Raw genomic sequence first — 21,444 nt, forward strand, 5'->3', positions numbered from 1 at the left:
CTTGTCTTGTTCCTGATCTTAGAGGACATGCTTTCAGCTTTTCACCATTGAATATGATGTTAGCTGTGGGTTTGTCATATATGGCCCTTATTATGTTGAGGTATGTTCCCTCTATGCCCACTTTCTGGAGGGTTTTTATCATAATGGATGTTGAATTTTGTCAAAAGCTTTTTCTGCATCCACTCTTGCCACTCTTATTCAACATAATATTGGAAGTCCTAGCCAGATCAATTGAGCAAGAAAAAGAAATAAAAGGCATCCAAAATGGAAAGGAAGAAGTAAAACTGTCACTGTTTGCAGATGACATGATACTATGTATAGAAAACCCTAAAGACATCACCTAAAAACTATTAGAAATAATAAACGAATACAGTCAAGTTTCAGGGTACTAAATCAGTATACAAAAATCTGTCGTGCAGAAAGAGAAATTAAGAAATCAATTCCGTTTATAATTGCATCAAAAAGAATAAAATCCCTAAGAATAAATTCAAGCATGGAGATGAAAGACCTGTATACTGCAAACTATAAGACATTGTTGAAATAAATTGAAGACGACACAAATGGAAAGATATTCTGTGCTCATTGACTGAAAGAATTAACATTGTTAAAATGTCCATATTATTTAAAGCAATCTATGGATTCAGTACACTCCTTATCAAAATTCCAATGACATTTTTCACAGAAATGGAACAAAAATCCTAAAATTTATATGGAACTACAATAGACCCCAGATAGCCAAAACAATCCTGAGAAAAAAGAACAAAACTGGAGGTGTCACACTCCTTGATTTCAAATGATATTACACAGCTATAGTAATCAAAACAGCATGATATTGGCAGAAAAACAAACACAGAGATCAATGGAAGAGAATTGAGAGCCCAGAAATAAACTCACATATACATGGACAATCAATTTATGACAAAGGAACAAAGAACATACAATGGAGAAAGTATACTCTGTTTAACAAATGGTGTTGGGAAAACTGGACAGCCACATGCAAAAGAATGAAACTAGACCACTATCTTACATTATACACAAAAATCAACTCACAATGGATTAAAGACTTGAATGTAAGATCTGAAACCATAAAACTCCTAGAAGAAAACATAGGCAAGATGCTCTTTGATATTGGTTTTAGCAATATCTTTCTGAATATGTCTCCTCAGGAAAGGGGAACAAAAGCAAAAATAAACACATGGGACCTCATCAAACTAAAAACCTTCTTCACAGCAAAAGAAACCATTAACAAATTGAAAAGACAACCTACCAAATGAGGGAAGATATTTGCAAATCATATATCCAACGACAGGTTAATGTCCAAAATATATAAAGAACTCATACAACTTAACAACAGAAAAACAAACAACCCAATTTTAAAATGGGCAGAGAAGCTAAAAAGACATTTTTCCAAAGAAGACATACAGATGGCCAACAGGCACATACAAAGAAGTTCAACATCACTCTTATTAGGGAAATGCAAATCAAAATCACAATGAGATATCACCTCATGCCTGTTAGAATGGCTATCATCAAAAAGGTAGAAAAAACAAGTGATGGAGGGAATGTGGAGAAAAGGGAACCCTCATACACTGTTGGTGGGAAGGTAAAGTGGTGCAGCCACAGTGGAAAACAATATGGAAGTTCCTCAAAAAATTAAGAATAGAACTAACATATGACCCAGCTATTCCACTTCTGGGTATTTATTGAAAGAATATGAAAACACTAATTGGAAAAAGATATATGCGGCCCTATGCTCATTGCAGCATTCTTTGCAAATAGCTAACATATGGAAACAACTTAAGTGCCCATAGACACATGAATGGATAAAGAAGATGTGGGGTGTGTGTGTGTGTGTATGATGGAATACTACTAAGCCATAAAAAGATGAAATCTTGCCATTTGTGACAGCATGGATGGACCTTGAATGTATTATGCTAAGTGAAGTAAGTCAGATGGAGAAAGACAAATATCATACGATTTCACTCATATGTGGAATACAAAAATAAATGAACAAACCAAACAAAAACAAACACATAGATACAGTGAACAGAGTAGCAGTTACCAGAGGGGAAGGGTGGCAGGGGGATGGCAAAATGGATAAAGGGGGTCAACTGCATGGTGATGAATGGAAGCTAAACCTTTGGGAATGAGCACGCTGTAGTGTATACAGAAGTCGAAATATAATATTTAGGTACACAAAAAACTTACATAATGTTATATACCATTAAAAAATAAAATAAAAAATTTAAAATGTGCTTATTTGCATATCACATGCATTAGCTGCTCCAAACCTCTGAAGACCACACACATTCCTTCCTTCCAAAAGAGTAGATTCAGTGTTGACAAAGGACATAAATGACATACAACTCAGGGTCAGGAGTGTGGGTCATGATTGTAAAAATAGCTGTGCTGCATTTCCTCACCCCTCCCTCTATCCATACTCAGCAATGGGACTTTGCAACATCTCCCAGAAAGAGGCATTGTCTGTTTCCCCATCTCTTAAATCTGAGCTGGATCCAGAACTTGCTTCGGCTAACAAAATGCGCCAGTTCTGAGTCTAGGCCTCAGGAGACCTTGCATACTTCTTCTCACCTCTTGTCACCCTGTTACAGCCGTGTAAAGTAGCCCAGTCTAATTTAGTCTCTGGGATGGGAGACCACGTGCAGGAGGGCCAGCCTCTAGCTGGCCAGTCCCCCAACGTGCTAGAGAGTTCATCCAAGGTCAGCAGAGCTGCCCACCCAGCCCCAGCCAACCTCAGATGCACGATGTGCCCAGCGGAGACACCAGAAAGAACCATTTAGCTGACGTGTGGACTCAAAAGCAATAATAATCACATGCTTCCAGCACAAAATTTGGAGGTTCAGCAGTAGCTAATATAATAATAGTAATCCAATTATACAACATATTTTGTTTTGAAATGTCTTACTGCCATTTGATTTTTTAAAAATTTTAATTTTTACTTTCTTTTCTCTCTTTTTTAAAAAATTTATTTATTTATTTATTTCTGGCTGCGCTGGGTCCTCAGTGTTGCCCGCGGGCTTTCTCCAGTTGCAGAGACAGGGGGCTACTCTTCGTTGCAGTGCACAGTCTTCTCACTGCGGCGGCTTCTCTTGTTGTGGAGCACGGGCTCTAGGTGCGCGGGCTCAGTAGTTGTGGCATGCAGGCTCCGTAGCTGTGGCTTGTGGGTCTAGAGCGCAGGCTCAGTAGTTGTGGTGCATGGGCTTAGTTGCTCCGCGGCATGTGAGATCTTCCCGGACCAGGGCTCGAACCCATGTCTCCTGCATTGGCAGGCAGATTCTTAACCACTGTGCCACCAGGGAAGCCCTGCCATTTGATTTTAACACAGATGGATGTGACACTTCGGGAACTCTTTTCTTTCTTTTTTTTTTTAAAGAGAAAAAACAAAATAACATCTTGGCACCATACTCAGCCTTTCTGCTCCGCTTTTTCCCACAGCTGAAGAGGAACAGTATCACTTCTCAGACCTGTGGAAAGCACCCAGCTATGCTGGGCTGTCTGATTTCTCTAAGCCAGTCTGATAGTCAATAAATTTTTATTAAACGCTTACTGTATCTCAAGCGCTGTGCAATGGGTCTCAGCCCAGAGACTGTATCAGAATTCCCTCAGGAGCTTCTTCAGAAGGCATATGCCCAGACTGCCCTCTCTGCCCACCTCTGCTCCCCTCTGAGTCTCCACCAGAACTCCTATGTAAGGTTACTGTCTACAGTGGGAAAGTCTTCCGCTTCCTGCCTAAGAAAAGGCAGCCTGTGCTCTCCTTGTTATCCCAGGACATGAAATCCTCCAGCCGTTTATTCTGTCTACTCTGCAATGGACTCAGTCTTCCTACCTTCCAGAATGGCATTCATTTACTTCTCTTCCTGCCAAGATCCTAACTGGAACCAATCAATTTCCCCTTCACTTTCCAGTAATTATTCTTCTATCAAGTGTGTATTTTTTTTTTAGCACATTTCTGCTTAATCCTGCAATAGGAAGGTGACCAATGAAGGATTCATACTATTAGATATTCAAGTACATGAAGCCATACTCTGGAGTTTGAATATCCTGCAGTGGTCCAAATAAAAGAATTAGTATAATTCTAATTCTAAGATAATAATAATAATCTCTTAAAGATTACAGAAAGTAATTATGAAGAGGTGGCTTACATTTAACCAATATTCTGTTATTATCCACATAAAATTGATTTTCTTCAACAATAAATTATTTATTTTAGGTTATATTATTTGCTTGTTTACTGTTTCCTTTTCCATCTATCCCATAGCATGTAAGTTCCACCAGGGCAGGAACTTTTTCTGTCTTGTTCACTCCAGCGCCAAGAAAAGGATTTGACACATAGTAGGTGCTCAATAAATAACTGTTAAATCCAAGGAAGAAAGAGAAGATGGTGGTCACTAACATTTACTGTGTACCTACGACACACCAGAAACCTTGCTTTAGAAGGATGGATACCATCATTTGATCTTCACAAAAAGAGCACTTAGATGAGCTAATTAAAAACATATTTAGCTATTTAAAGCTAATAAACAGCATTGTCAGGAATAAATTTAGGACTGAACCTCAACACACGCCTTTTCCACTACAACATACGCCTGACAAATGTGAGGGAAACAGATAGGTAGTCATTGCAAACAGTGACAACACTTATACACAATAGAGCAAATACATTTGAAGCAATTGGGAAGAGAGTGAATCATGGGGGGTTGCATGTTTAGACAGGGTGGAGTTGGGGAAAATCACCTTAGTCAGTCAAGAAAAGTGTGGAGGGCTTCCCTGGTGGCGCAGTGGTTGAGAATCTGCCTGCCAATGCAGGGGACACGGGTTCGAGCCCTGGTCTGGGAGGATCCCATGTGCCGCGGGGCAACTGGGCCCGTGAGCCACAGCTGCTGAGCCTGTGCGTCTGGAGCCTGTGCTCCGCAACAAGAGAGGCCAGGACGGTGAGAGGCCAGCGCACTGCAATGAAGAGCGGCCCCCGCTCGCCGCAACTAGAGAAAGCCCTCGCACAGAAACGAAGACCCAACACAGCAAAAATAAAAATAAATAAAAAGAAAAAGTGTGGAAAATAAGGTGGGATTTCTGGAAAGATAGAAGGGAGGAAGCTTCCTTAGCTAGGTGGGGAAAGATGTTCAAGACAGCTGTGGCCTGGCAGAAGTCATCAGTATCCTGGGATGGTGCCAAAGAGGAATACAAAACAAAGGTATTGATACTTAGGAAAGCAGAAATGAAGTGCTACAAAATCTATCTATGGTCCTTTGGAATGGGTGCCCTAGTTCTACTTTTATTTCTTCTCCTCCTTTGGTTCTACTTTTTAAAGGCAGAAGATATGAATCTTGGCATGTGTTAAATCACAGATCGTTTGTATATATTTCAGCCTTATGATCAAAGGATCTAAGATAAAAGAGGTAACATGAAATTAATAAAAATAATTATACTATTACATTAAAAAGGTTTACAATTACAGAGGCAATTTAATAACACATGAAAGTAATAACATTATGGATTATGAAGGAGACTTGACTACGTTTTCTTGGGGCTTTGACACCATTCTTTTATCTTCCTGTGCACCTACTTTCAAGTATTTGAACTTCAAACAGGAGAAGGCTGAGCAAAGTCATGGCTACCCAGACCAGAAAGGCTGCCAGAGTCTGAAAGGATGGGCTTGGACCCAATATGTTAGAATCACCTAAGGTGCTTGTTACAAATGCACCAGCCCAGATCAACTAAATAAGAATTCTTATGGATGGCACTTTAGAATCTGCATTTTTAGCAAGCTCCACAGGAAATTTTAAGGGGTATGTACATGTGTGTGGGAGGTGATGGGATGCCCAGATGTAATGCAAAGTAGGAACACATGCATGCTTGGTGAAACACACTAAGTGTGTTCCAGAGAGCTCCACTTACAGATAATTAAGCATGAAGCCTCAGCCTCATAGGGATCATCGTTACTTACGGTAATCCTCAATTAAAACACTTTGAATACGTTCCAGCTTTTGTTCCCACACAAAAGCTCCACCCACCTGGTATCCCAGGAGGCCCTTTGAGTTCATGGCTCTTTTAGTTTTGACCATTTAACTTAGATACAAACAGAACCATTTCTGAAAACAAAAAATGGGTATTTTATAGTCAGATATGTTGTGTTTGAACCCCAGTGCCCAACTTCTGAGCAGTGTGGTTTTGAGCTGGCTATTTAACTTCTCTGAACCCGTTTCTTTATTTGAAAGATGCTGATACAATACCCTCCTTGCTAGGTTTTTATGAAAATTAAGTGACATAATACACACCAAATGTGTCTTATGCATACACAGAGTGTCAGTTATAATGCCAGGCACATAAATAGGAGCTAAACAAACATTACTTCTTTTCTTTTTATTTCAATAACAAGTTAAGCACAAATGATTTTAAGGTAACTTACTTAAAACTTGGGTGCTGCCTAATTCCCACAAAACTAGTTGGGTGCTGTTCATGTCATTCATCACCAGGGCGGCTCCAAAGGATCAGCTTCAGGGTCCAAGCCCTGTGCTGAACATACAGGTTTGCATCTGAGATGCCTTGATACCAATTCACGAACATCTCGGACTCTTCTTTTCAAATCAAGGGTGTAAAAGGGAGGGCAGGATGAAGAGAAAACAAGGAGCTTGTGATATATTGATAGACGATGACCTCTTAGGCAGCCCCTCCTCCACCGCTCACTGCATTCCCCCTCTTTCTTACTCCAGTTTCCATTTGTCCACATCAGAAGGGGTTATCTGTAACCTGTCTGCCCGTTTCCTTTCTTTTTTCTTCCCATTATCTTTTCCTCCTTCCTTCCTTTTCTCCTTTCCTCCTTCCTTGCATAAATATTTGTTCAGTGATTACAATGTGCAAGGCTCTCTGCTGGCCCTGAGGATGCAGACATGAATACAGAACGTGGGCTCTGAAGAAACTGTGCACAAGGTACCAAGGAAGCTGAAAGGAGGGGTAGCTGACTCAGCCTGAAAATTAGCGAAGGCTTCGACGAGGAGCTCTTGTGATACTTTTGTTAATATGGAAAACATTTGGGTAAAACGCATTAAAAGACAATAAAAATGCTCATACCGAGGGTGAGTATTCCAATGGCAGCACTATGAGTATGGGGACTGCCCTGGTTGTTCAGTGGCTGAGACTCTGCGCTTCCACTGCAGGGGACACAGGTTCAATCCCTGGTGGGGGAACTAAGATCCTGCATGCCGCACAGTGCGGCAAAACAAACAAACAAATTTTAAGAAAAGAATATGAGTATGTGGCTTCACTGCTTGAGTGCATTCCTTAATCCCCCACTGCCAGCTCTGGTGGTGGAAAACTGCAGCCATAGTGACTTGAGATGGTATTCAAAGTTCAGTGCTGTAGATATCTGAGAATTTAAGGGGGAATTTTTTTTTTTTTTTTTTTTTGGCTGCGTCACGTGGCATGCGGGATCCTAGTTCCCGGACCAGGGATCGAACCCATGCCCCCTGCAGTGGAAGCAGGGAGTCTTAACCACTGGACAACCAGGAAAGTCCCAAAGGAGGAAATTTTGAAAGCAAGAGAGAAGTATAGAAAAGCAGAGATCCAAAATCTGAACATAAGTTCTGCCTAGTTTCCTGGCTGACCACTAACTATGCAAGAATGTGAGAGATGCCAAAGAGCTTGGGATAAAACCAGAAAGAATTGAGAGATTTACCCTTGTAAGACCGAATTCTTACTGGTGAGATATACAAGTCTGCTGCAACTTTGACAGAGGGTGCTCCCCTCCGAGCTCATATACAGCTCAGACTGCTCCAGCTATCAAAGGGCAAAATCCAGAGCTGGAAGAACAAGTGGAAATTTAGAGAAAACCTTAGAAACAAGAAAATCACGAGAGAGTTAGCTCTAAAATCTCAGCTAGTCCCTGCCAAACCCCTTGGCTCTCTATTAAACTACACTGATTAAACACAAAGTAAGTAGAAAAAAAGAAAATCATAAAGATAAGAATGAAAATCAATGAGGAGGAAAAATGGACAATAGGAAACAAATCAATGAAAATAAAATCTGGTTATTGGAAAATATCAATAAAATTTATACACCTCTAGCTAGACTGACAAAGAAAAAAGACATAATATCATGAATGAGTAAAGAGGTACTTAGCTACAGATCCTACAGACATTAAAAGGTAAATAAAAATATTATAAATAACTTTATATCAATAAACATGATAAATTAGAGTCAATGGACAAATTCCTTGAAAGACACAAATTTTCAAAACTGACTCAAGAAGAATTAGAAAACCTGAATAGACCTATATTAATGAAAGAAATTGAACTCATAGTTAAAAACTTTCCAACAGATAAAATTCCATGTCTAGATGGCTTAATCAATGAATTCTTTAAAACATTTAAAGAAAAAAATAATTGCAGTCCTACACAAACTCTTTCAGAAAGCATAGAGGGAAAAAATAATTCCAAATTCAGTTTATAAGAACAAGCTTACCCCAATACCAAAACCATTAAAAGAAAAGGAAACCACAGTCCAATATGTTTCATGAATACTAGATGAAAAAATCCTTAACAAAATATTAGTATGTTGAATAAAAAAAAAATAAAAAAGAATAATATATTATGATTAAGTGGGGTTTATCCCAGGAATGCCAAGTTGATTTAATATCTGAAAATTAATCAGTGGAACTCACCATATTAATACAGGATGAATATCATATGATCATAGATAGAAGCTGAGAATTGCACAAAATGCAGCACTCATTCATGATAAAAACATTAAGCAAAGTAGGAAGAGATGGGATCTTCTTTAACCTTATAAAGGGTATCCAAAAAGCCTACAATTAACATCATACTTAATGGTGAATGACTGAATACTTTTCCCCTTAAGATCAGGAACTAGGCAAAGATTTCCATGCCACTTCTAGTCTACAGTGTCCTGGAGGTCTTATCCAGTACATTCATGAAAGAAAACAAAGACATACAAGGTAAGGGAGAAGTAAAACTGTCTTTATGCAAAGATGGCCTGATTATGTATCTAGAAAAATCCCAAGAAATCCACAAAAAAGCTATTAGATTGATACATGAACTTAGAAAGTTCTCAAGAGAAAAAGTAAATATACAAAAAAATAATATTTCTATATTGTGGTGGTGTTTAACTTTCCACAAATTCCTTGACAATTTTCCCTTTAAAAGATAGATTCTAGGGACTTCCCTGGTGGCGCAGTGGTTAAGAATCTGCCTGCCAATGCAGGGGACACGGTTTGAGCCCTGGTCCGGGAAGATCCCACATGCCACGGAGCAACTAAGCTCGTGTGCCACAACTACTGAGCCTGCGCTCTAGAGCCCGTGAGCCACAACTACTGAGCCTGTGTGCCACAACTACTGAAGCCCGCGCGCCTAGAGCCCGTGCTCCGCAACAAGAGAAGCCACTGCAATGAGAAGCCCGCGCACCACAACGAAGAGTAACCCCTGCTCCCCGCAACTAGAGAAAGCCTGCGCACAGCAACGAAGACCCAACGCAGCCAAAAATAAAAAAAAAAAAAAAAAAAAAAAAAGATAGATTCTAATTTCCTTTTCTTGAATGTGGGCTGATCATAATAACTTCCTTCTAATAAATAGAACGTGGTGGAAGTGACAGTATATGACTTCTGAGACTAGGTCATAATAGGTATTGCTGTCTCTGCCGTGCTCTTTCAGATCACTTGGTCTGGGGGAAACCAGGAATCCTGTCCTGAGGATACTTGAGCAGTCCTGTGAAGAGGCCCATGGAGGGGAATCAATTTCCCAGCACTATCTTATTGACCATGGAAGTGAGTCACCTTGGAAGTACATCCTTTAGCTTTAGTTAAGTTACCAGAGATTTCAGCCCCTCAGTCTCTGAGTCTTCAGCTAAAGCCCCAGATATAGTGAAGTAGAGACAAGCTCTCCTCACTGGGCCCTATCTAAATTCCTTATCCATAGAGACTATGAGATACTAAATGGTTACTGTCATTTCAAGTCACTAATTTTGGGGGTGATTTGTTATGTAGCGATAGATAACTAATGCATATACACAAGCAATGAACAATTGGAAAAGGAATAAAAAATTGATTCTGATTACAGTAGCATCAAAAATCATTTAGGATTCAAATTAATTTAAGGTATGTAAGACCCATATACTAAAAACTACAAAACATTGCTCAAATTAAAGAAGACCTAAATAAATAGAGAAACAATATTTGTGGGTTGGAAGACTCAGTATTACTGACAGGTTGATTACCTCTGATTGACTTAAACCTTCAATGCAATGGAAATCAGTAGATCTTTTTCTTGACATGAACAAATTTTATTTATTTTTATTTTTTAATACAATTTCTAAAGGTCACATTCCACTTACAGTTATTACAAAATATTGGCTATATTCCCCGTGTTGTACAATACATTCTTGTAGCCTATCTTACACCCAATAGTTTGTACCTTCCACTCCCCCTACCCTATAAACCCCTCCCCCACCTCCCCACTGGTAACCACTAGTTTGTTCTCTATATCTGTGAGTCTGCTTCTTTTTTGTTATATTCACTAGTTTGTTGTATTTTTTAGATTCCACATGTAAGTGATATCACATAGTATTTGTCTTTCTCTGTCTGACATAAGTGAAATAATTCACTTAGCATAATGCCCTCCAAGTCCATCCATGTTGCTGCAAATGGCAAGATTTCATTCTTTATTATGGCTGAGTAATATTCCATTGTGTATATGTACCACATCTTCTTTATCCGTTCATCTGTTGATGGACACTTAGGGTGCTTCCATGTCTTGGCTATTGTAAATAATGCTGCTATGAACATTGGGGTGCATGTATCTTTTCAAGTTAGTGTTATTGTTTTTTTCGGATATATACCCAGGAGTGGAATTCCTGGGTCATATGGTAGTTGTATTTTTAGTTTTCTGAGAAACTTCCATAATGTTTTCCACAGTGGCTGCACCAATTTACATTCCCACCAACAGTGTACGAGGGTTCCCTTTCTCAACATCCTTGCCAACATTTGTTATTTGTGTTCTTTTTGATGATAAGTAGATCTCTGCACTGCAGTGTTCATGCAGTGGTAATGCCTACCTTTTCAATGCCGTCATTCCCTATGGGATTCCTGACTGCATAGCCAAAATCAAGAGTTGTCTGTATACAGTATCCTGGCGGAGGACTAGCCAGGGCTTTTATCTTCATTTGCCCTATCACCTCTTAGGTAAAACAGACCATGGCTATTCAAAAGCTTCTTTTTTTGCTTCAATAATACAGGGCCACCTTTCTTAGAGTATCCAGAGCTTCAGGCAAGTAATTTTTGCAGGGCCCCTGCCTATATAAACAATTTGATTAAGAAATATATGACAAAATTCAAGGGCCCATGTGAGGTATAGTGATTTATTAATGAAGATTTAGAATAATGAGTAGAGAAACATACTAATGTATTTGTGTATCGTCCAATCAGTGTATGTGAAGATGCTTTGTAATGTCCAGGTACCACCTCTTTGTATTCTTTATAATCCGATGCATTATTTCTGGAAAATTTTATATCTCCCTTCATGAGAAAAAAGCAGCAATACTATTACTCTCAAAGCCATGACTCTTTGTAACCTGTTTGCACTGAAACAACATAGATTTTTTTGCCTCTGCAGTTCCTTAACGCCATTTACTTAATGACTCTGCAACGTTTATCATGTCACCTGTGAATACTGAATTCTAATGACTCTCTCAGAAATCATTACTGTGCTTTGTTAATCATGACCACAATGGCAAGTCTTACCCACAGTATTAAGAAAAATGTGAATGATTATTCTTTTTCTGGTCATTAATTACATTCAGAATTTTATAGAGTAAACAAACATCAACGTATTTCCAACTTTTGCCTGTCTTCTCTCAGACTTCCTACGCTATAATCAGTGCTCTCCTAGAACGTGGTCTCTATGCACGCTGCCTACACGCCTACCTTCGATACACTCCCGCCTGTGGGTAGGAGAGGTGAGAAGCCTGAGGCAGGAGCCAGAAGAGCAGTCTCAACTGCTCCACAGAATATCCATCCAACTTGTAACTTGTTAACGACTCGTGAGAGTAGGAAGTCACCTCATCAACTGGAGGCATGAGATCTGTTACAAAGGCCTGGCTGTGTTAGAAAGCAAGGTTTTTAAAGCCCTTTTAGGGGCCAGGGCCAGCCCTCCCCACAGCACTGCTGAACCCGTGGTGCAGAACGTGCAGGGGGTGCCGTGACTGCCACAGGGGCCAGTGGGGGAGCATACAGGGTAAAGCTCACTTGTCACCTCCCCTGCTGCCCTTGGGTAGAAAGGAAGCAGCACTGCAACGAGAACACAGGTGAAAGCAGACGCTTAAGCCCAAGGGTAAGCGTGACCTTTGGCAGCCTAGGGCCTAGTGACAGTTGCAAAAACTGGGGCTCCAGACAAGTGTGTAAGCTTTTTACCTGGGAAGTGTTGCCGAGCTGTAGTGAGGCCAAGGGGATGTACAAGGATGGTGACTCCCAGCTTATGTCCCCTGGCAATGTCTCCTTAGCCTCTAGATGCATGGGAAACCTGAAGTCTGTCTGAAGCTGAAGCACCAGGCTAAGTAAATAGGTCTTTTTCACAGGCATACTTGGGTTTTATTTCAGCTTGCTGTCTGTGCAGTGCCCTGGGCGTGGTAGCCTGCCAAGAGCTGTCTTTCTGATCGTTACCGTCCTGTGGAGCTCAGGAATGCCAGGGCCCCTGGCCAGCAAGGCGGGGGGATCAAGAGGTGTCCCCTGTGTGGGTTGAATGTGCTCACTGGCTTTAGCGGGGCAGCTGGAGAGTGGGGGGGAGGGGCCCGCTCACTGGCTGCAGAAAGGCAGCTCTTCAGCCCCAGCCAGGGGGCAGGGGAGTGTTGCAACCACTGCATGTGCAGACTTCAGCAAGGAAGTAGGACACTGCAACGACCACTCCCCCCTGCCTGTTCAGCTAGGCAGTGGGAGGGTGCTGCATCCGAGCTCACCCCCCTGCGCAGGCATGCTAGGTGGAGACCGCACCAATGGCTTCCGCCGGCGCCTCTGCCTTCAGGACCATTTCAGTTGCCCCCTGCCTCTCCAGCCTTTAGGTTGGCAAATGAATCTTCCTCACATATGGCACTTTGCAAACTGTTGCTATTTTGCTGGGTCTTGGGGTGAGTAAGACCACGTGCAAATCCTTTACTAGGGGAATCTGTTTCCTATAGCACTTTGGTACCCTTGGACATCAGCCCTGTTGGGTATCTAAGCCAAACGTTTTGGGAGCTCATCATTCTGGTGCGGATCCCAGGGGCTGGGGTGCCTGGTGGGGGTCACCAATCCCTTGCTCCTCCTGGAGAAGCACCTGTCTCATGAGATCCCTCCTTATCGCGTGTTGCTGCACACAATAAAGTGGGGTCTTTTGCAAGACCATGTCTTTACCTCTCCTACCTGTCTCAGTGTGGTCCTTTTATTCTCTGTTGTGGGAATCAGTTCATTTCATTTTCAGATCTTTTTCAGAGGGAAATGATCCAAATGTAGCTGTAGATTTAGTGTGTCTGTGAGAGCAGGTGAGTTCAGAATCTTCCTACTCTGCCACCTTGGACCCCACCTTAAATCCTTTCTAGATTAAGATGGAGGTTATTATATAAATTTATTTCCTTGAATAACTACCTGTATTTTTACGGAGTCAGCTGGGACTCCCGTGAACACAGAGCATGAGATTGGCTTAGATAAGCCTGGGTGAGCTGGGGTCAGCACATCCTTTTGCAATATTGATGAATGTGTTGTGAAGGATTACTATTGTTCCTCCTATTCTCCTATGCTAGAGTACAGTTTTGGGAGTGCCCTTCCAACAGTTCTTATTAGGCAATTATCCCTCAAGGATTCTGGCAAGGACAACAGGAACACTATTACTGCTATATGAATTCGGCGGTCATTTTTGACATCTTGTTTTCTTCTTGAAGAGGAATATCAATCTTCCATCCGTATATTGACTGACCATCTGCAAAACTTTATGTGGTTTGAGTTGCCTGGATTGTTGCCTCAGGCTTCTACATGTTCTGTTGGAAGCCTCTCTTGTCCTCCTCTCATGGGCCAGACATTTTGTAATTCTAAAATGCAGATCTATTAATGTCACTTCCACTTGTCATCTTAATGGTCTTGCATTGCCCTTCATTCCCTCTCCCTGGACTTCTCCACACTTTCTCTTGCCTATAGGCCTTTACATGTGCTGCTTGTTCCACATGGAACATTCTATCACCCCATTATCCCCATTGGCCTGGGGAATTTACACTTGCCTTTGTGTCTCAACCTAAATTTTACTTTCTCTTAAAAGCTATCTCATCATCCCCAAACTAGGCTTCCCTATTATTACACAAATCACACTTTAATCATTGCTTTTGTATTTGTGTCTATTTTTCACCAGAATGTAAAGTTTGTTAGAATAGGGGCTGCATTTGTCCTGTTTTTCATCACAAATACTCTGCTTAGCACATTTTAATAGAAAATTGTAGATGAATAAATTATATCATGACTTGATCTATCGGTTCTGACTCAATAACTCTTAATATCCTTGTCCGTATCAGGAAGAGCCTCCAGGTCCTGCCCCTTTGAATACAAAACTGACACCACGCTCCTAACCCACTCAATCTCTCGTGGTACTCCTGCACCAAAGAAAAGCAACAAGTCACCTATCTTATTTCTGGGATAACAGCACATACACATGGCATAAAGTTCATGCTAAAGCTTAGTTTTATATCTATGCGATGAATTCCGTATGGCTGATCCCGTAACTAAACAATTCTTTGTAATATAAATAAAATTCTACATGTTTTTTCATGTTGGCTGTTGAAAACAAAGCAGTCCAGTTAGAGAAATTATGAATGACATTGCTCCACTGGCTCCTGTAAAAACATCTTGGAGTAAAAAAAAAAAAAGTCTTTTGTTTTCTCTCAGTTTAATTGCTCTACAAATCTCTATTATCTATATATCTACTTCTAAATCTATCTATTCTGGAAGCTATATATGCAAATATGAGCAAGGTCAAAAGTTTCATAGGAAATCCCTCCATGTCCTTCTCCATCACTACCTTTGGGATTCAAGACTATTAAGACTATGGAAGAACACCATTCTGCAGAGATTTCAAAGCAAAAATTTCAGGTAACAGCTGAACTTTGCATTTTATCACAAATAAGAGGAAGAGTATGAATATTTGACTGTCTCAGTATCTTGCTGTCCTTAAATTTCAGTCCAAAGGAACACAGAAGAATCAAAGCACAGTCTAACTTGGAGAAGGGAGTTCTCAGTCCCCCTCAGTACTAAAACAATTAAGCAAACTATGACAAAGATGAAATCAAAGTGGTCTCAAAGGAAGGATCAGGTCACAAGGACAGAAAGACATCACTTTATTCCCCTGGTGAGAATTCCCGCTAGGGTGATGTTAATATTATCAAGAACAGGGCTTCCCTGGTGGTGCAGTGGTTGAGAATCCGCCTGCCAATGCAGGGGACACGGGTTCGGGCCCTGGTCTGGGAAGATCCCACATGCCGCGGAGCAACTGGGCCTGTGAGCCACAACTGCTGAGCCTGTGCGTCTGGAGCCTATGCTCCACAACAAGAGAGGCCGCGATAGTGAGAGGCCTGCGCACCGCGATGAAGAGTGGCCCCCGCTTGCCGCAACTAGAGAAAGCCCTCGCACAGAAACGAAGACCCAACACAGCCAAAAATAAATAAATAAATAAATTGATTTTTAAAAAAAATTATCAAGAACAACAGTGCCAGAAGGGACAATAATACTCTGACACAAATACTCTTACAAAGCTAGATATGACAGGTGGTTGGTATAACCACCCTGTAAGTTGCATATATGTAATTAAAGGTCAAAAGTGTCCACATCACATCTGCATCGGACACTTAGATGTTTGGTAAGAATTTACCCCTTGCCTTTGCTCATGATGTTTCCTGAAGAGGTTGCAAACCTGCAGTTGAGGGCAGTTACAGCTAGCAGACACACGTTTTGGGGTTCACACGGTGGGTTTTGTTTTTCAAATCCATATTTCTCTCTTGAGAAGCTAGAGGATATGGAAATACTGATCTCCACATGGCTGGGTGACAATAGTCAGTGGGAGCCGACTGGCTCCCTGTCAATGGACCATGTGTTTGCTACAATTGTTTCCATTTCTATTTTCTTATACCAGCCCCCTTTATTCATTTGCATCATCTTCTGTCTCCTTTAGGTATAGGAGTTTGCAATCCCAACTCTACAAAGACCATCCTTCCCATCCATCTCTACCTGCTCAAATTCTAGTCATCGTTCATGGTTCATCTCAAATGTTCACCTTTTTCCTTTTTCCCAACAATCAGAAGTGAGCTGTCCCTATTTTGAATACTCACAACATTTCTTACACTTCTTTTGTAGCCTATACAGTATCCAGTAATAATATTGTTCTTATCTGTATAGTACTTATCTTGTTTGTGTAAGATCTATAAGCTTGTACATTCATTCACCCATCCATTCAGCAAAAATAATATTATTAAGTACTAGGTGCCACATACTAGGTAAACTGCTGTGGATATTGCAAAGAATAAGAGAAATGGATAAATCAACTATACTCCAATTAAAAAAAAAAGAAATCATAAAAAAAGAGAAATGGAGACAGGCTCTCAAGGAGATGCTGAGATCAGGATCTATCTCGCTCATCTTTGATTCCACTGCAGAGCCTAGGCAAGCGCCTTGTGCTTAATAAATACTCAACTGGCATTTGTTGAAGTGAACTTTTGTCAACCCTATTAACATAGTTTATGACATTCTATTAAATTCAAGTATTAGAGCTATATTTCATAGCACTCTAAAAACCAATTTTCATTAATGTATGCTAATCACTAAACCTTTCTTCTTCCATTCCAGTTACTCTAAATCACTAAGGTTTTATCCTGAAATAGTACTCAAAGTACTCAGATGTCTCTCTAAATTTATTTACCTGGGTAACTGCTGAAAGAGAGGCGACTACTGCTGGTGTCTTTATCAATGATGTTGAAGTCCCAGTGTTTATATATCCTGAGCATGGCAGCATACGTGTACCAGCTTGAGTGAGCAAAAAAGATGTTCTCAAATCCAGGAAGAACCTATAGCCAGAATCATAGTGAAGTATACAGATAACTGACTACAAATGTAGGAAGTGTAGAGGGATATGTCAATTAAGGTGTTTATTGCTGTTTTTGTTACTGGAAAATTAACCTTTAATGTGCACAAAACAGACAGAGTCTGTCCTAGCTTCCAAAATGGAAGATTCTGGATGGTGGGAGTGGCAGGTACATAGAGCACGGGAAAAATGATGGAAGAAACGGGTAACATCACGTACATCCAGTTCCCTCCATCAGTTCCTTCCAGTTCTTAACTTCTATGACAGAGGAACCCATGAGCTGATATATAACTATAGCTGGGAGTGGTGAGATGTTACCATACTTGGGTGACATATAGAAAAAGTCCATATGGACCAGAAGAAGGACAAAGAGAAAGGCTGCCGCATGTCTCACCTTAATGAGAGCAGAGCAATGTCCCATGTCCCATCTCTTAAAAACCTCCAGGCCGGAGTTTTTTGTGGGAGAAAGTGTGGGAATCAGGTCCAGCAGATCTCCAACAGCATTCAGGAACTGAATCTGGAACAGGGTTATGGGCTGGGAAAAGACAGAGACTGCACTTAACATTGACTTCAGACAATCAGACGTCATTTTCTATTGTGAGGGCTCCTCTTGTTAGGTATCCGTTACATTATTCCTTTGTGAAGGTTCCCTAATGTAACAGATACACTAGATTTTATTGTAGTTTATAAAGTGATTTTTATTACTTTATAGTTTGTGAGACGTTTTAGCCTGTTAGCCACAGATTTTGGGAGTGGGTCCTATGAGAGTAAAGTACACAGAGCAGTTTGCTTGCATTCCTCTACAGCAGGTTTTTTCAGTCTTGGCACTAGTGATATTTGGGGCCAAATAAGTCTTTCTTGTTGGGCAGGGGGGGCTGGGCATTGTAGGAAGTTTAGCAGCATCCCTGGCCTCTACCCACTAGATATCAGTAGCACCCTCCCAGTTTTGACAACCCAAAATGTCTCTAGGCATTGCAAAATGTCCTCTGGTGAGAAGTCATCCTCAGCTGAGAAGCACTGCTTTACAGCAAAAATATTCAACTAAGGTGCTTTTGATTTTGATCATATGTTTAACATAGGACTAACAGACTTGACAGCATTAAACCTGAAGCAATTATCAGGCTTGAACATGAACTCTGTGTTAACTAGAGAGCACTGCTCCAGCAAGATTCAAACCACCAGAGTCGCCCAGGGCTAGGCATCTACAAACAAATTGGTTTTCGGGCAGAGGTGGTGAGAAGACAAATACACATGACAATTTTAACAAAAGCAAAAGCAAGAAAAAAAAAACCAAACCTGATTATTTATTTATATAAACATTCTCTTTGTTTTGTTTTTGAATAAGTAATCCATTCATTATTCAATATTTTTTTTAATTATAAGATCTATAGTGGAAATTCTCTTCACTCTTATCCTCTGTTCACTCAAGACCCACCCTGTCTCCAGCTTACCACTTTTATTGGTTTCTTGCGTATCTCTCTAGACTTTTAAAAATGTCTTACAAATACATTTTTTAACATAAACGATAGTCTGTTATATAACTTCTCTTCACCTTGATTTTTTTCTCTTAATATCTTTTCATATCTTGGGGACCTTTCCATATTTGATATAAAAATCTTCCTCATGCTTTTAAACAGTATTTCAATGAATGGATGCATTATAATATTTTTAACCAGTATTTTATTGGTAGACTTTCAGGTGGTTTCTAGTCTTTTGCTAATATAAATAATGTAACAATAGTCAGACTTGGACACATCATTTTGTATGTGTGTGAGTCTGTGTGTAGGATAGATCTCTAGAAATGATTTTGATTTTAATAGATGTTTCCAAATTGTCTTCATAGGGTTTATTTCAATTATACTAGTACAGCCTAACAACAGACTAAACAATTAGCTTATTTCCAGTTTGATAGGTGAAAAACAGTATCTCATTGTAGTTTATACTGGCATTTTTTCTATTATGAGCACCGCTGAACATATGTTTAAAAATCTTTGGATTTATTTTTTGTGAACTGTGAATGTGCTTTATCTGTTTTTCTACTAGGTTATACTTGTTTACCTACTTTTAAGAGTTCTTTAAGTATTAGAGAGATTAGTTCATTGTCTCCGAGATGAATTGCAATATATCTTTCAGTTTGTAATTTGCTTTTAAATATTTTGCCTTTATTTTAAAAATTAAGAATGATATCATACATATGAAAGAATAAAGATGTATATGCACAGTTTAAGGAAAAATGCCTTAGAAGTCACCAATCTCATTTCCCTTCCCTTCCCTACCAGTAGTAACCACTCTACTAAATTTCATGTTTTTCATTACTTGCTTTTATTATTTTATCATCTATGTATAAATCCTTAAACAATTATTTTTAAAACTTTTCCTGGTTTTGAATATGTACAAATAGAATCATACTGTGTTCATTCTTTTGCTCAAAATTATTTTTTGACATTTATCAATGTTGATCACGTGGAAATAGTTCATTCATTTTCATTCCTATATGGTATCCCATTACATGAATATATAGTGTCACAATATACGTATGATAAATATCTGGGGTGTTTCTGGTTCACAGCAAAACAATGGTACTGTGAACTTTTACGTACTTGCGCCCCATTTTCGAGAAACTATGTAACATCTGAGTGGATCTGCCAGGTTGTAGACTGTGTTATCCTCAAATGTTTCAAGTAATGTCCAATCCTTTTCCAAAGTGGCTGTAATAGTTTACTTACTCCAGTAGTGCTTGGGATTTCCCAGTTCTGGTGTGTAATAGGATCTCACTGTGGTTTTACTACGCATTTTCTTGAAATAGAGCCTTTCGTCACCTGTTTATTGGCCATATGTGTTTCCTCTTCCAAGAAACTCCTCTCGATGTTTTTGCCCACTGCCCATTTTTCTACTGAGTATTTTCTTTTTAACAATTTGTCGATGTTCTTTATGTATTTTAGACACAAATCCTTTGTTAGTTAAATGTATTGCAAATATCTTCTCCTGGTTTACATCTTATCTTTTCACTCTCTATACTGTCTTTTGATAAAAAGAAATTCTTATTTTAATTAGCTGAATTTGTCAATCTTTTTCTTCATGGTTAGTGCTTTTGTGTCTTAAGACATTGTTGCCTACCCTATGTCGTATCCTCCTAGTGAAGACTGAATGATACTGGGTCTAGGCTATTGTCATTACTTCCAGGCTTTTTCAAGGGACAAAGCAAGGAAACGTGTACTTTTTTTTTTTTTTTTTGGCCGTGCCATGAGGTTTGCAGGATCTTAGTTCCCCAACCAGGGATTGAACCCAGGCACAGCAGTGAAAGTGCTGAGTCCTAACCACTGGACCACCAGGGAATTCCTGGGAAATGTGTATTTTTTAAAAGTAATGATTTGCTACCTATATTTCAACTTAAAAACAAAAACCAAAACACAGGATCTTTACTTCATTGATTTTTCTTATGCTGAAAATCTTGTTATCTAACATACTTATTTGCTTTATCTTACTATATCAAGTGAACTCTATCAAATTTCAAAATAGCAATATCAATATTTTTACTAAAGTAAGATTACAATTCAAGGTCATTTGTTTTGGTTTTGGTTTTGGTGATTCTTCTTGTCTGTAGCATCTATTCCACTGAGGATGTACAACAGTAACTGTGTTTTAAGGTCACTTGAAATAACTGCTGTCCGTATGGTTATGCCACAAACTTGATACACCATTAGGTATATTTGTGTCAATTTGTTTTCAGATCTTAGGAACTGCTTTGCTTTAAAAAATTTTTTTTAAGTATGAATAGCATTTACATAGTTCCAAAGTCAAATGTAAAAAGCAAGTTACATTCAGAGAAATGTAGCTTTCATCTCTGTTCCCTCCACTCTCTTTTCTTCCTTCTTTTATAGGTAATCATTTATTTTTTAGTTTTTGGCTTATTCTTTCACTGTTGTTTCTCCTTGAAAAAATGAGCAAATCTATCTATCTATTATCTATCTATCTGTCTATTTATCTATTATCTATCTATTATCTATCTATCTATCTATCTCTCTCAATTTCTTATGCAAAAGGTAGCACATGATATACACTGGTCTTTCCATTTTTACACTTAATAACAGATTCTGAAGGTCATTCCATAATAGTACATGGAGATCCACCTTATTCCTGTTTACAGCTACATCATTTATGCAGCCAGTCTTCCATGTATTTGGCTGTTTTCGGTCTTTTCGCTATTATAAATTATCTGTGATGAATAGGCTTGTATTGTTGCCAGTGAACCTCTGTGATAATCCTAGAAATGGGATTACTGGGTCAGAGGGTAAATGAGTGTGTGATTTTGGTACTGGGTGCCAAAATTCCT

General features: G+C 39.5%; 1 protein-coding gene across 1 annotated transcript in view; it reads right to left on the reverse strand.

Moving 5' to 3' along the window:
- Window positions 1-21,444, reverse strand: part of PLBD1 (phospholipase B domain containing 1) — a 72,134-nt gene that overhangs the window by 13,349 nt on the left and 37,341 nt on the right. The window contains exons 5-6 of the mRNA XM_082352595.1: window positions 17,506-17,646; window positions 16,950-17,094 (exon numbers count right to left, since the gene is read on the reverse strand). Of these exons, the coding sequence (XP_082208721.1) occupies window positions 16,950-17,094; window positions 17,506-17,646 (286 nt within the window). The remainder of the gene's footprint in view (window positions 1-16,949; window positions 17,095-17,505; window positions 17,647-21,444) is intronic.

The sequence above is a fragment of the Balaenoptera borealis genome, assembly GCF_965194805.1.
Source record: "Balaenoptera borealis genome assembly, chromosome: 13".
Taxonomy (NCBI): domain Eukaryota; kingdom Metazoa; phylum Chordata; class Mammalia; order Artiodactyla; family Balaenopteridae; genus Balaenoptera; species Balaenoptera borealis.